This window comes from Vulpes lagopus, chromosome 2 (genome assembly GCF_018345385.1).
Source record: "Vulpes lagopus strain Blue_001 chromosome 2, ASM1834538v1, whole genome shotgun sequence".
NCBI classification, from domain to species: Eukaryota; Metazoa; Chordata; class Mammalia; order Carnivora; family Canidae; genus Vulpes; species Vulpes lagopus.
This window is the reverse complement of record NC_054825.1, coordinates 168,297,920-168,313,275: the sequence shown is the minus strand read 5'-3', so window position 1 is coordinate 168,313,275 and position 15,356 is coordinate 168,297,920. Positions and strand designations below refer to the sequence as shown.

The 15,356-nt window shown below is 51.3% G+C and overlaps 2 protein-coding genes across 3 annotated transcripts in view; both read right to left on the bottom strand.

Annotated features, from left to right (window-relative positions):
* LOC121485202 (carcinoembryonic antigen-related cell adhesion molecule 3-like) overlaps window positions 1-1,319 on the bottom strand; it is a 32,592-nt gene extending 31,273 nt beyond the window's left edge. Inside the window, exon 1 of the mRNA XM_041745296.1 lies at window positions 1,210-1,319. The gene's annotated coding sequence lies outside the window, so the exon portion shown is untranslated. The remainder of the gene's footprint in view (window positions 1-1,209) is intronic.
* Window positions 1,314-11,956, bottom strand: LOC121485203 (carcinoembryonic antigen-related cell adhesion molecule 4-like). 2 transcript variants are annotated; one of them, XM_041745299.1, is made up of 7 exons: window positions 11,671-11,951; window positions 10,511-10,870; window positions 3,572-3,692; window positions 2,555-2,607; window positions 2,190-2,221; window positions 1,712-1,753; window positions 1,314-1,443 (listed from the first exon to the last, which is right to left on the bottom strand). In XM_041745299.1, exons 1-7 carry the CDS (start codon window positions 11,732-11,734, stop codon window positions 1,378-1,380), a joined length of 738 nt encoding a protein of 245 aa, XP_041601233.1. In that variant the 5' UTR covers window positions 11,735-11,951; the 3' UTR covers window positions 1,314-1,377. The 2 variants fall into 2 exon arrangements, with proteins under 2 accessions (XP_041601233.1, XP_041601232.1); XM_041745298.1 differs by having other exon boundaries at window positions 1,365-1,753; window positions 11,671-11,956.
* Between the last annotated feature and the right edge of the window lie 3,400 nt (window positions 11,957-15,356).

Here is a 15,356-nt window from a genome sequence, read left to right as displayed (position 1 = left end):
TTATACCCTGAAATGCTTACATTACAATGGAGGAAATATCTCAAATCAAAAATCTCATGTCCTACCACAAGAACTAGGAAAATAAAAGCAAAGAGAACCCAATTGAAAGCAAAAAAGAAACAAAAAAGATAAGAAAGAAAGGAATCATAAAGAGAAGAGGATCCAGGTGACCCTGATGTTGGACACTGTCAGTGGACAGAATGGACCTGAGCCCCCATAGAAAGGCAGGGCTGGGTCTGTAGCATCAGGGTTGGTTCTGTGGGTGGGATGTGGATGCGAAAGAGGAAGATGGGGGAGCCTGTGAGGGCCCTCGTCTCTTCTCTCCCTCTGAGGGGCCACAGGCATGTGCAGGAACCCTCAGATGTTGGTTTCTATCCTGGGAGATCTTCTTGCCCTTGAAGAAGTGCCCTTGCTCCACTTGCTCTTGAGTGGAATGTTTGCTCTGCCTGGAAGAGCAGGCAGAGGGCAAAGGACTCTAACACCAGGCACAGGGCTCAGTCAGGAGGAGCTGTGAAAAGAGCCCAGGGTTCTGCTCAGCCCTGCTACCTGGGAGGCTCAGCTGGGGCTCAGGAAACAGGATACTGTGCTCAGGGGGGCAAGGTGATGGGTGATGGGTGTGTTTCCAAGGTCAGGCATCAAGGGTCAGAAGTTAATTATGAAACATTCCTGCCTTCAGTAGGCAAGGGAATGGCCTGACCCTCAGGGGCCAGGAGGTTCCTCAAGAGGCTGGAGCAGACTCCCAGCCTCCCCCAGGACACCCTCTGGATGTAGCCATCAGCCACGCAGGGAGCCAACTCGTGACATCCACATATGTGCAAAAGATTTAGGATTGAGAGATGAGAGCAGAATTGGGTTGCCCCTGTGATCACATTCTGCCTCAATTGCATTTTCTTCTGTAGAACAGAAATGGGCAGCCTCTCCAGCAGTCTCTCACTACCTCCTCTCTGCTCAAGTCCTGGGAGGAGCAGGGCTGAGATGCTGTCCGTGGTGCTGAGGACCCTCAGGCCTTCCCAGGGCTTGGGAGCCTTGATCTAGGTGTGTCTGCTTTCTTCCATTCTTCAGAGAAGCATTAGTGACAAGAAGGAGGTGAAAAAGGCTGCAGAGAGTGTGGACTGGCCTCTGTCTCTAACACTCAGGGCAGTGAGGGTGCTATGGACATCACTGCAGAAAGTGACTCCACAGTCAGATGACCAAGTTCAGGCTACTCACCACCAGTTTGTAGTTAGTGAAGGAGGAGGATGAACTTGACCCTTGATCCATATCCCTGAATATCTTCAAGGCTTAGCACTGGCTCTGTGGCTCAGGCAGTGGCTCCTGACCCCACCTATGGCCTGGGGTCACAGGCGAGCCCCGGGGAAGGAGGGTTCCAGGGTGAAACTAAGTAGCCACTTCTGCTTTGTGGTTAATCTGGCAGTAAATGTCTGTGTCAGGATGTTGTAATTCCTGTAAACAGGAAGAGGCCTCTGAACCCCTGTAAACTTCTGAGAACATATCTGGGTGACTTTCAGAATCTAGGCCCACCTGGGCAGCAACTCTGAGAGCTGGGCTCTGTGGCTGGTTTCTTTTCCAGGTCCCTTATACCTCCTACTACCTCTTGCTTCCCTTTGTTCTGCTGTTTCCTGAAGCTGAGAGCACAGCATGTGGTAGGCTGGGGGCAGATCCTCTGGCCCATAAAGCTATGGGGACCCAAACGACCATTGCCCACACTCACCTGGTAGATAGGAACTTCTGCTGTGTGGTTGGGCAGGGAGTCCTAAACAGGAGAGAATGGGTGTTAGTAGATAGAGTGGTAGTGTCATCTCTACAGAAATGACCAGTTCTGCCTTTAGAGCAGCCTTCTCCAAGCCTGATAACCAAACCCCTGTCCCAGACCACTCCCCACTGCACTTCCTGCCCCATTTCTGTTACCCCAGGACCATTGGCTGATGATCCCAATGCCCACCCTGCCCCTGGCTGGACTCCAGGGTTCACTTTTGGCCAACTCAGGGGAGCAGGGGAAACTCAGAACATGGTGGGGTGTGGTTCTGTCCCTGAAATGGGTCCACTCCTGGCAGAAAAGGGTTTGCCTTGTCCTGGCTACTCTGGTGGAAGCAGGGTCCACGCTGTGCTGTGGAATTTGATTGATGGCCCCGCCTTGAGCTTGTACAGCCTGATCCCCAGTGGAAAGAGTGGGGGATAGGTGGGCTTACCGGGGATATGGAGCTGCTGGCTGGAGCATGGCCTGTGAGCAGAGACAGGAGTTAGCATCCAGGGCTGTGAGGAGGCTTAGGCCCACCCTCCCAGTCAGGGACACATCTTTAGCTCTCAGAGAACCAGGGAAGAAGGAGGACACCCCCCCCCCCAGGTAGAGACCCACTGGCCATTTTAGGGACCAATGAGGGCCAGGTGACCTATGATCTATTTCCACAGGTCAGGGAGTATGACCAGTGAGGACCTCTGTGCAGAAGCCCTAGAAAAAGGATCAGAGGGTCCAAGGGTGGGTGACTGGCAGGATTCACACAATGCAGCAGGATTTTATGACTCCCAGTCCCACCCAGGATGAAGAGATACTCACAAGGGGTGGATGCTGGGCACCAGAACTCTCTGAGATCACACCAGCCACTGGCCCTAGGAGAGAACATCCTTACTGAGGTGGGATGCAGGGTGAGGTCATATCATTGGTGTTGGAATAGGAGACAAAGAGAATCCTCATTTCAGGCAGGATTTAGAGAACTCTCTCTCCACTGCTGCTGTTTAGGAGAGTAAGGGCCCAGGAGAGGGGATAAGGAAAGGACTTTAGAGCATGTCTGTCCTGGGCCCAGAGCGGAAGACCCGCAGGCAATGGGATCTAGGAGAAAGTGTCCTGAAATGGGACGGAGGACCCAGGAGAGGAATCAAACAAAGGATGTGACTGAATGGAGCTGCAAGTCTGCAGCTGCAAATACAGGACATGTGGGGAGACCTGAGGATGCTGGATCCCTGAATCTGAGGCCCCTCCTGTGGCCAGACCTTCACCCCCTCAGGCCAGGAGATGCTGTAGTGTGACAACAGCCTGTATTCTCCGTCCATCAGCCTGAAAGAGGCATAAAGGACATCCCAGGACCTCTCCCTGTGTGAGCCCAGGTTCTCTTGTCTCACACAACAGAACCTATGGTTCCTGCACCTGCCATTTTGGGGGATGACCCTACCTGGCCTGGAAGGCTCTTCCAGTCTCCCTTGGGTGCAATTGTCCAGGACCACCCTCATATCCTGAGGCCACAAATCTCCCTAAAAGGCCTGTGGACTTATATAAACCATGAGAGTTGCTGTTTACTAAGCACTTACTCTTGTCTGTACTGCTGTAGATTTGCCAAGTGATCCAGAACAACCCTGTGGAGCTTTTCTCTAATTGTCTCTAATTTATAACAGAGAGGGGTGTGAAGGAAGCACCCAGGTCTGCAGCTGATGAAGAAGGAGCCTGAAGGAATGAGAGGGAAAACCCAGGGGGCAGATGGGAGGCCTGGAAGAGCCAGCCCAGAATTCTAGGTCAGGAAGGGTTCTCCCTCCCGCCCAGAGGTCAGCTGTGGGACAGAATCAGCCTGTGCCATTGTACCTTCCAGTCCTTGTGCAGATCAGGAGATACCCCAGTGTGGCCACAAGCGCTACTCCAATCAGGACCACGAGTGCAATGCCAATGATGGACCCCACAGGGAGGCCTATGGTGCTTCTTTCATCTGAAATAAGAAGAAAAAGGGAGGAGAAGGAATCCAAAGTCAAAACTGGGGAAACCAGGAGGGACAGTGTGGGAAGGACCTGCTTAGGGAGGAAGGCAAGGCCACCAAAGTCTGGGTGCTGTGTGTCCTGACCCCCTTGGCCACTGCATTATTTCAGTTCCACACAGTGAAACCGTGGACATGCTATAATCTTCAAGTTATCTTTCCACCTCCAGGGCCAGCCTTGGCATCGAGTTCAATTTCCTTTCACATTATGCCTCTTTCTCTGCATCATCCATTTCATCATCATTGATGGCCTTATAAGGAGGCCCTTACCTGTCCACTCAACACTAATTAAAGAGAATACCATTAGCTGACTGCTTTTGAGGTCAGCTCTGTGAAAGGCACAAGAGAAGTATTATCTCATCTACTGCTTCTCCTCCCGTGAGGGCCTGGGTATCATCCCCACAGTGCAAAATGAGCATCTGCACTGTGTAAAGGGCTTAACTAAATTAATGAAGGTGACAGAGCTGGAACTTGATAACACTACACTTAATCTCAAGTCCACATGATATTACAGCTAGTAACAAAAACTTAATAAAGGAAAAATACCTGCTAATTTCATTGAGTCCTAAATCTGTGTATGATGCTACCTCAAGATTTCATCTCATGAACCCATATAAACAACTCTCATGACAGCCCTAAGGTCCAGCTGTTCTTTCCAGTTTTATAGATGAGAAAATGGAGGTTCAGGAGATTGAGCATTTTGCCTGAGGTCCACAGCTTATATATATCAGAACCAAGATGCTAACAAGAGTAATTTAATTCTGGAGATCTTAAGGACATTTCCCTAGAGGCTCTGGAGGAGTCTCCCATCTTCTCTGAGGCTGCATCCATTTCACACCCCCTACCAGAAAAATATACATGGAGGAAGGTATGGTGAACGAGGGTCACTCACAGATCACATCTAGCTTGATGGGGTCACTTTTGCTGCAACTGACCACCTTGAAGACCTCATACTGGTAATTCCCAGAATCCTCCCTCCTGACAGGGAATATGGTCATTGTGGGGTTGCCCTGGGACAGCTTCCTTCTCTCCATGAGCTTTAGATTCTGGCCAATCAAGAACCACTGGATAGAGACCCCAGCATTACTTGCAGAGCAAGTCAGGGACACAGAGTCCTTATCTTCTGTGACTGTGTTGTGCTGCCCTGGCAAGAGTCCTGGGCCTGTGGCTCTTTGGAGAAATACAGGAGATGCAGTGAGAGTGGGCCTGAGGCCATGCTCCTTCCTTTGAGATCACAGCCACTCTAAGAGTCCCAGAAAACTCTGTAAAGGTGTCCCAGAATATTGCCCTGCTGATTGCAGAAGATGAGTGTCTTTGGTCAGGTGATGGTCTGTACTAGGGCTGTACCTCCCCCTCTGACCCTTACATTTCCTTCTGTCCCTCAGTCATGTGTCTGCTCTGCCTGGACATCTCTCGAACATCAGCATCAGCAATCTCTTCCCCCACATGGTCAACCATATCACCAGGGGGAATTTTTTCCCATGGAAAACTGTAAATTTCTTGAACTTTTGTGACTTTAAAAGATCAGGTCTCTTTCCTTATATAACTTTCCATATGTGTTGGGGGAGGAAGACTCACAGCCCTTCCCTCTCTGTGTCCAAGGCAGCTTTGTGTAAAATAGGGAAGGCATTCATACTGTTATAATTTACTAGGGAGTGAGAGTGGCCTGCCCATTCAGCATAACCTTAGGATTCAAAGGATTTTCAATCTACATGATTTCTCACTCTGAAGAAGACTTTCACTTCCAGATCTGTGGATTGACTCTCATCCCTTCTGTAGAGAAGTGGTTACTGTATACAGAATACTTGCACCCTTGTGAATAGAAGGAAACTACTACAACATAATGAAGGCCTTATATGAAATGCTCTTAGCAAGCCTCGTACTCCATGATGAAACATTGAAAGCATTCTAAGATCAGATAGAGGATAAACATGCCATTGACACCACCAGTATTAAATACAGTACAGAAGTCCAGGCCTAAATACTTAGGAGGAAAAAAAAACAGAATTAATTGGATTGGAATCAAATTGGAAAGGAATAAGCACAATTATGTCTGTCTGCAGATGACATGAAATTATATGTACAAACCCTTAAAGATGACATGCAAAAAACTATTGAGCTAATAAGCAATTGCAAAAAAATTGCAGGATACAAAATAAACATACAAAAAGGACTGCGTGGCTAACACTAACAGTGATGTACCCAAGAAAGGAATTAGGAAAACAATTCTATTTGTAAGAACAGTAAAAATAAAATACTTAGGAAAAAAGAAAAAATACTTAGGAATTAATTTATGAGTCAATATTGTCTATGGAATTCTATAAATCATTGCTGAAAGAAATTACAGAGGACGCCAATATATGGAAAGATATCCCATGTTCATGGATGATAAGGCTTCCTACTGTTAAGATGGCAATGTTAACTAAAGAGGTCCATAGAGCCCATGTAATTACTATCAAAATCTTTTTTTAAGACTTCTTTTTAAGTAATCTCTCCACCCAACATGAGGGTCAAACCTACAACCCCTAGATCAAGAGTCTCATACTCCACCATTTGAGTCAGCCAGGTGCCTCCCTATCAAATTGTTAAGGAAATATTTTGCAGAAATAGGAAATCCAAAAATTCACATGGAATCTCAGGGACGTCAAATACCAAAATGGTTTTGTTTTGTTTTGTTTTGGGGGTTTTTTTCCCCAAAATTGTTTTGAAAAAGAACAAATTTGGAGGGCTCCTACTTCCTGACTGCAGAATCACAGTAGCCAATATCATTATATTGATGTAGTATAAAGACAAACATAGGGATCAGTAGAATAGAATAGGCACCCCAGACACAAACCTGGACATATGTAGTCCAATGATTTTCAATAAGGCTGTCATGACCATTCAAAGGAGAAATGTTCTTGAATAGAAATGTTTCTATTCAAGAAATGTTGCTGGGATCACTGGATATGCATGCAAATGAATTAAGTTGGACCTGACCTTACATCCTGTACAGAAATTAATAACTTAAAATGATCAAACATTTAAACACTAGAATTCAAACTATAAAAATCATAGAAGAAAATGTAAAGTAAAAACTTACTGAAACTGAATTTCCCAATGATTTCTTAGATATGACACCAAAGCAAATACAACAACAACAACAACAAATAGATGAATGGGATTCCATCTTCTGTGCATCCAAACACAATTAGCAGTGATGTAGCTCTAGTTTATGGAATAAACAGGATATAGGGATGAAATGTACAGCACAGGAAATACAGTCAATGTATTTTATTGGGGCTGCATGGTGACAGATGCGAATTACATTGGGTGGAAATAGCATAACATATAGAGTTGTTCAATCTACGTTGTACTATGTAGTACTATGCTGTACACCTGAAACTAATGACACATTGTGTGTCAACTAAAGTTCACTAAAAAAAAGTGATGGCAACTCACAGATTGGAAGGAAGCATTTGCAACTCATATCTGGTAAGAGGTTAATATCCAGAATATATAAAGCACTTCTGCAATTTAACAACAAAAAGCAACTTGACCCTGACGACTCTTCTTTCTTCCCCATTTGCAAAGCCTACTTTTATGCGATGGGCTTTCTGGAGCTGAGAACCCCTCTTCCCACATTCCAGGCTGAACTCAAAGTCTGCAATGAAAAATCTGAGAGCAAGGGGAAGAAGCACCTGCAGACATGTAGTAGGAGAGTTGAGGGAGAGATCTGGGACTTGATCGTGTCGAGCAAAGGGGAAATAACCTTTCCAGGTTCTTTTCTGAAAGGCAGACAGACCTTCACCACAGTGCTCAGTGCAGATGCTCCAGGGATGCACTCACCAGAGACTGTGATAGTCTTGACTGTGGTCTTATTGAGGCCTTATTGTGGTCTTATTGAGGTGCCAGAGTTATAGACGAGGCAGGTATAGAATCTGCTATCGTTGGCAGTGATGTTGGGGATAAAGAGCTCCTGTGTGGATGGCTGGGGCCTCCCATTGATAAGCCAAGAATACTGTGCAGGTGGGTTAGAGGCTGTGTGGCAGGAGAGACTGAGGTTTGCCCCTAGATGGTTATAGGAGTCTGAGGGGGAAATAGTGGGTGTGTCCGGGCCATCTGGAGCAAACAGAATAAAGCCACATATGTTGTAGTAAGAGGGAAGGGGAAGCTCCCAGTTTGCATAAGGGCCACAGCGACCCTCTGAGCTGATTCCAACCTTGTTTTCAAACGTCCCAACCAGAAGCCCCCTGTGTTCACTGAGCCTCGTTCTGAGACATGAAGCTGTTTCTCCTCTCAGGCTGTTAACCCTTCAGGGAGGAGCAGCCCTTCCCTTCCTAGTCTTAGTTAGGATGGGCCTGCCCAGGTTTTCTGGGGACAAGAAGCCATGGACAGGCTGGGTGTCCAGATGAGGGTCATGGATGTGGACCCCAGAAGGATGGATGCGGCCTGGTGTCTGGCTGTGTGGACTTGGGCTGACAGCCCGGACCAGGTGGGAATGAGAGATACTCATAGAGAACATTCAGGGTTCTGAATGGGTCACAACAATTGGCACTCACTGTGTTCCAGTGAGTTGGGTTCCACACCCATAGGATCCTGGGTCATTCCTTGTGACACCATGAACAGTGAGAGTCCTGTTGTCCAGGGACAGCTCCAGCCTGTGACTGTCCGGGGGGCTTTTTACCGTTTACTGACCATAGGTGCTTGTGCTCTGAGTCTCAAGATTCTACAGAATCTGCATTCTCCATGGGGTTTGAGTTGCTTGGGATGTTGGGGTTTTGTAACTCTGCTGTGCAGACAATAGATAGAACACTACCCTATCTGGTAGATATGATTCCTCCACAGGCATCTTTTCTTTTCTTTTCTTTTTTTAGATTTTTTATTTATTAGGAGAGAGAGAGAGAGAGAGAGGCAGACAGAAGGAGAGGGAGAAGCAGACTCCCACTGAGCTGGGAACACAATCCGGGCCTTGATCCCAGGACCAGGCAGCCTGAACTGATCCAAAGGTAGACATTTAACTGACTGGTGTCAGATGTCCCTTTCCACAGGCATCTTGAATCAGAGTTGGCTTCTCTCCCCTCTAAGCCAACCTGAGTCCATAAAAGAATTCAAGACAAATGCATGAAGATCTGAGCTCTCAAAGAAAGTAAAGCCCCTGCTCTGTGGACTTGAAAGCACAGGCTCTCTCAAATATCAAAAACCAAACATCATTTGGTCATGGAAAACACAGGAGAGTCACAGTGGGCCCCGAAACTCTGCTGACTCTTCACTGTCCTGACAGCCTGACTGGGGGATGGAGTTTGTGCAGAAATGACACCCGGGGACACCAGGAACAAGCCAAGAGATCAGTTCAGTTCTGAGGCACCAGGGCCTGGAGGGGGCAGCTCTTCCCAAGTATTTCATAACGAATGACATGAGACATTGACCCCATACATGGCAGACCAAGTCCAACCGCCAAGCAAAGAACCAGAGGATGAGCAGGAAGCAGGGGGTGGTGAGCGAAGAATGATTCATCATCTCTTCAGAGAGGGGTCCTGGGTGCAGGATCCTAGGAGGTCTCGCCCCACGGGCTTCCTGTCCTCCAGGGAGAGAAACTCCCGCATCATTCACTCCATCCTCCTATACAAAAGCAACTGAGTTTGTTACATGTGATCCTGTGCTGGTTTCAAGTGCAGACTCAGGAGGGGAAGGCAAGCCCCATCCCTTACACCACAATGAGAGCCACAGCAACACATCAGGAAATAATCCGATTTCAAGTCCAGCCCAGGGAGGCAAGGATGAGACACCTGAGGGGTGGCAGGAGCATTCTCCCTCTGATTGCTAAGGCAGGTCATTCTGGTCTAGAGTAAACCTGGAGCAAATGAAGTGAGCCTCTACTTGCTCTCACTGCCCAGACCAGCATCCCTCTCACTGACGGAGAAGAGGACAGCCCTGTCCTCTTTCTCTTCTGCAGAGAAAACCAGGGTGACTGATGTGCTGCTCATCATTCTGTGTGACCCTGATCCAGTGACTGTATCTCCTTGTGCCTTGGATTCCCCTTAAAACAATAGGAATAATGGTAGATGATGTCTACTTGCCAGGCCTGTCCTGAAAATCCTCACCTAATTTTGGTATATAGCTGGTCAGTCAAATGGCCTCTGTTCCTGCTCACCTCCATAAGAATGGGCCCCTGGGGCCTGATTCTGGGTGGAGGAGGAGCTGCCAGGAGCATGTCATTGCTCTGCTCCTTCCTGGGGGTGCTGCTCTTCCTCCAGTATCCCCCAAGTTCCCCACAGCAGTTGGCCAATGGACTGGGGACCTGTTGTCTGTGCTGTCCATGCTGAGCCTCAGGTGAAGGCCCAGGCTCTGTCCCTCCCCCAAAGTGGCTCTTGAGACTGAGCACTTGGCTGGTGACCAGCTCTAGCAAACCCTTGTTCCCAGTTCTGTGCTCTGTACAGGAGCCCTAACCCCATCCTGGCACAGACTCCCAGAGTCACCAGAATCAGGGGCCCCAAGACAGTCGTCTGGGCAAGGGCTTTCTGAACTGAGGTCTGGGGAGGATCCCTCAGGCCTGGCCTTGAATGAGTCCTGCAGGGTCTTTGTCAGATGATCACAGAGTCTGGATTCCAGGAAAGGAATTCGTATCTCAGGAAATGTGTCTCCAGTGTGTGTGGGTCCCCACCTAAATGCTTGAACCACTACAGGGACATAATGCAGAGAGGGATGGAGGCCCAGTGCAGGCCTGTGAATCCTGTGTGTGTGAAGTAGAATTCCCCCCACCCGACACCAGAGGTGAGAGAGGAATTACTCACGGAATACTCGGAGCTGTCCAGGTACTTGTTCAATTTGAAAGTTTTTCTTTATGATCTGTAGGATGTAGGATCCTGTGTCATTCAGGGTGATGTTCTGGAACAGCAGGGATCCATTGGGGTATATTATCTCTCTGCCACTGTATGCAGGCCCCGGGGTAATTACTCGTGTGTCTACTACATATAATAGAATTTGATGGGCAGGCGATACAATTTCCCCTCTGAACCAGGTAAGGCTTGCTGTATCCCCAGGCAGATTGAGGACCCGCAGAAGAGCGTCCTTCCCTTCAGCAGCATTGGGAGGCACGGACGCCACAGTGACTTGGGCAGTGGTGGGCGGGTTCCAGAAGGCTAAGAGTGAGACTAGGAGGGAAGAGAGGGGTCGGATCAGTGTTTGGACCTATGTGTTGGGATGGAGAGTTGGGGCCCTGGATATGGAGCAGATTCCAATCCCCCAGGCTCTGGGTGTGTGAGCATTTACACGTACCTGGGTGTCTGTGTGTGTCTCCTGATAAAGTCAGCAGAATATCCACGTTACTTATGTGCCCCTGGGCTTATTTCTCTCTTTGGAATGCTCTTCCTCAGATGTGTGTGGCTCAGTCCCTCACTGCCCTCAGATACCTGCTCACACTCAGCCGGTCCCTGGGAGAGACCTGCCCTGAGCACCTCCTCTGAGGACCCTCTGTCCTCATGATCTGACCTTCCCCTGCTCTGTTTCCTTCAGGTGTGTCAGTACCCGACAGGACATTCCAGATGTCTCTGCGGGTGTGTCTTCCTCCCAGAGAAGTGAGCTCAGGGAGGGCAGGGACTGGTCTGCTCTGTGCTGTACCCCGGGGTGGCCCGGCTGCAAATACCCAGGGCTGAGCGTCCCCGGGGCCCTCCGAGCCTGGCGCTTATCGGTCAGGATCCCAGGGTGGTGGCAAGGGCAGGGTTTGGGGTCCCTGGGTGTGGTTTCCGTCAGGTTGCAAAACTGAGTCCCGGTGAGGAGGCCCTTGGGACACAGCCCCTCAGTCCCACCTGCAGATCCCGAGGCCGTCCCGCCGCTGAGCCGGCTCCCCCGCCCCGCCCGCCGCCCCGTCCCCTGCGGAGCCCCGTCCCCCCCCCCAGGCCCCAGGCCGCCGCTCCCCCGACCTCCCGCCCCTCCCAGGGGATCGGCCCCTCACCTGCCAGCAGGAGCTCCCGCCAGGGGCCGCGCCCTGCTCGGGGAGAGGCCGAGGGGGGCTCCATGGTGCCCGCTGCCCGCTCCGTCCGGCCCGGGGGAGAGCAGCTGCCGCCGCGCAGAGGCTCGGGCCCCGCGGTCCCGCCCGGCAGCTCCGCGTCCTTCCCCCTCCGCGCGGGGCCGCCTCTGGGGGCGGGGCCGGGTCACGTGGGCCGGGCGGGGGCTCGCCGCCCCCCCCCCCCCCGACGGCAGGTCCCGGGTTCCCATCCTCTGTCCCCGTGGGGTCCCCGCAGCTGCGAGCGCGCGCACCCGGCCTGCTCGGCACGAGCACGAGCCCGGGGCGTCGGGTCCGGGGCGCGCCCCGCAGCTCGGGGGCGAGGTGCAGGGTCCGCGCCCCCACAGCCCTCCCTCTTGGCCCTGGGGCTTCCCCCTGCAGAGCGGGAGCCCGGGGCCGCCTCCAGAGCGCCTGTCCCGGGACGTCACCCCCACCGGGCCTGGGGATCACCTGGGAACGTCATCAAGCCTGCGGAGGCCCAGGTGACCCCTGCACAGGCGGCTTTAGCAGAGGCGCAGCCAGGCTGAGACCCCGGGACGTGGCGCCGGGGCCGCCTCTGCTCTGCGCCCACGGAGGGAGGGTCCGCAGATCCTGTGGAAAAGCAGATCTGACTCCGCAGGTGTGGTGTGGACCCCGGAGCCTGCATCTAACCAGCTCCCAGGGGACGAGGATGCTCCTGGTCCGGGGAGCAGGCTTTGAAGAGCCGAGCTGAGGGGGACCCGGTTCCCTGAGAGGGTGACCCTTGTCCCTTCCGTCAGTGGCCTGTGCTGTGTCCTGGCCTTGAGTCTGTGGGCACCACACACACAGCCCAGGGTCCCCAGGTCCAGGGGATCGTTTGCCTTGGTAACAGAGAAGCCCAGCCGGCAGGGGTCTCCCCAGTGATCTCACCTGCTCTGGGGAGGATGGACTTCCTCCTGGCAGCAAGGTCACAGAGAGGACTCTGGGGGTGAGACAGGGGCAGGCTGGGTGATGACTGGTGAGGATCCAGTGTCCATCCCTGGGTGTCAGCAGCCTGGCATCTGGTTCTAAGAATACAGACCCAGAACCCAGGTGTCTCAGGAGATCAGTTCCCAGGTGTGAAGTGGACTTCCTGCATGTCCTGGGAAGAAAAGATGGTGGTGGGAGGTCAGGTGGTTGGGGTTTCCTGGTTCTCAAGGGAAGGTTCTGAGGAGACCCTCCCTCTCAGTGTCTGTTGGCTGAACTGTGGCCCAGAGACTGCCCATGTGCTCCTGAGTGTCCTGGGCAGCCTGTGTCCTCTGCTTGGGGAAGCCTCTTGTAGTCACCCTGCTGCCTCCATGGCTGGTACCAGGCAAAGAGTAGGGGCTGCACAGGGACTTCTGACAGATTGGGGTGCTCCTAGGTCATAGATGAATAAGCAGGACAGAACAGGCATGTGGGAGGGACCAGGAGGTCTGTTGGAGAAAGGGATGGAAACCAGGCTCCTCCTCCGCCTCCTTAGTCAAAGCCAGCCTCAGGGTTTGGGTTCCTGGGTACTGTCTGCATGTCCCTATGTCACCCCTGGAGGCCCTGCTGGGGGCTGCACCCCGAATGCTGACCAGGCTCCTAAGGATGTGGGTGGCCCTGAGCCCTGGACAGAAGTGAGGGACAGGTCACCCCGGGTCCTGGTCCCTATGGGTACTAGACTGCCTGGGTCCATCCCAGGGCGGGGTGAGCTGGGGGAGAGGATAGGGCACTGTCCAGAAGATTCCTGATCCTGTGTCAGAATTGTACACCCAGGGATGTGCTCCACAGGGCAAGTTCTCTGTCCTCGAGAATTCAAGGAATGACCTAATAAGTCTCTGGAGAATTGGGGGAAAAGGCAAGAGTCTGAGGGGCTGGACAAGACAATCCCCTGTCTCCACATCACAGCCCAGGGAGTGGGGGGACTGCCTCCAAGTCATCTGTGTCCCTGTCTGTCCTCTGCTCTAGGCGTCCCCACAGGAACCAGGAGCTGGAGCGGCTCCAACCCAGAGACAGCTGAGGGATCCCAGGGCTGCCTCTGGATAGGGGAGGAGACCCTCAGTCCCTGGAAACAAAGGCGGATCCTGGGTTTGCCTGTGCCATCTGCCTGGAAACGTCCCCTGGTTCCCCAGGCCTCTGTGGGCTGCTGAGAAATCTTCAGGGAGACACAGCAGGGGTCTCCACAGCTCACCAGCCCTCAGGATGAAGAGTCGCCACAGGGCATCTTTTGAAGTCAGCGCAGGGCTCTGACCTCCCCCAGTGGTAACTCCGCCTGGGGTATGATCCAGAATTTGTGCCAGGTCAGATCTCTGAGAGAAAAGGAAGGACACAGGCTTTCGTCCCAGGCCCTCTGGGGAGAGAGTCATTCACAAGATGGAGATGGCAAAGGGCGTCAGTGTTCTGAATTTCCAGGTGTCCAGCCTCTAACTGTTGGAGGCCCCTGTCCTCCCTCCTGAATCTAGAGGGGTAGAGGCCCCACAGCCGTAAAGGGATGGCCTTGAGCACTTGGTGGCCTCCTCCCATGCTGATGCCATGGCCCTGTGTCTACAGGGAAGGGGCTCTGACTAGGTATCACCTGAGGTGGGGAAATGCTTTCATTGTGTAATTTCCTTCATGCATGTATTTATGGGGCATCTGTGACGTGTCAGGCCCTGGGCTGGGTCCTGGGAACTGCACAGAAAACAGGACAGAAATGGGACCTGAGGGGTTTACCCTGTTTCAGAGCCACAGGTACTCAGGATGTCGGCACCGAGGAGTCAATTATAATCGAGAGAAGGGCCAGGAAGGGAACGTGTCTGGTGGGTTTGGAGTATAGAAGGGGGTCTCAGCTGTTGGGGGGTGGGGAGTGTCACATGAAGCAGTCCTGGGAGAATAATCTTTTACTGAAGCAGGAAGCGTGAGTGGACCTTCACCCCTGGAAGGACAGAGTTTTTGGAGGGACAAACTGCCCACAAAGGAACCAGTCTCAGCAAACAGACACCTGGCCAGCCAGCCAGAGGGGGTGAGAGAGTGCAGTGGGGGGAGCCCGGGAGCCAGGAGGATGGTGACTGGATGAGGTTGGGAAGGGTCAGAGCCTGCTGGGCCATGGGCTCTTTGAGGAAGGCTCCAGGCTGTGGAGCAGCTCTGCTGCTCCCTGGTGGACAAGAAGGGAAATATATGGCAGAAAAAGTCCTGCTACCCAGTTCTGTATTTTTAAAATTTGTACATTAATATTTCCCAAATGTATCAAAAATTGTTAATGACTTTGTCCAGTTAGAGTTGACATATAAGAAACTCATCATATTGATGGTATACAATGTAATAAGTTTTGCCATGCCCCTGTACCAGAGAATTCATTCCTACCTGAAGATAGTGAATGCGTCCCTTTCTCTCAAAAATCTCATGTCCTCTTTATTCTTTTCATTCTGCCCCATTTGACCCTCCTTCCCTATTTTCCCACGAAACCTTATATTTTATTTTGTCATTACAGATTGGTTTTCATTTTTTGGAAATTTGAAAAGTTGAATAATACAATACAATGTGGGACGGGACAATACAATGTCAAACTTCTTTACTCAGTGTCATTTATTGCTACATGTTCTTGGATATATTCAGTTTTTTTCTTTTTTAAGCTTTGTTACATTACATTGAACCATGCAGGAAATTTTTTAAGGTTTTTTACTATTTATGTATTT

Coding starts and splice junctions, on each gene's coding strand:
- LOC121485203 (XM_041745298.1), bottom strand. CDS start 11,734: ATGGAGCCCCCCTCGGCCTCTCCCCGAGCAGGGCGCGGCCCCTGGCGG. Junction 10,871..11,670: donor GCGGGAGCTCCTGCTGGCAG/GTGAGGGGCCGA, acceptor CTTCCCTCCTAG/TCTCACTCTTAGCCTTCTGG. Junction 3,693..10,510: donor TGGACAGCTCCGAGTATTCC/GTGAGTAATTCC, acceptor TTCTTATTTCAG/ATGAAAGAAGCACCATAGGC.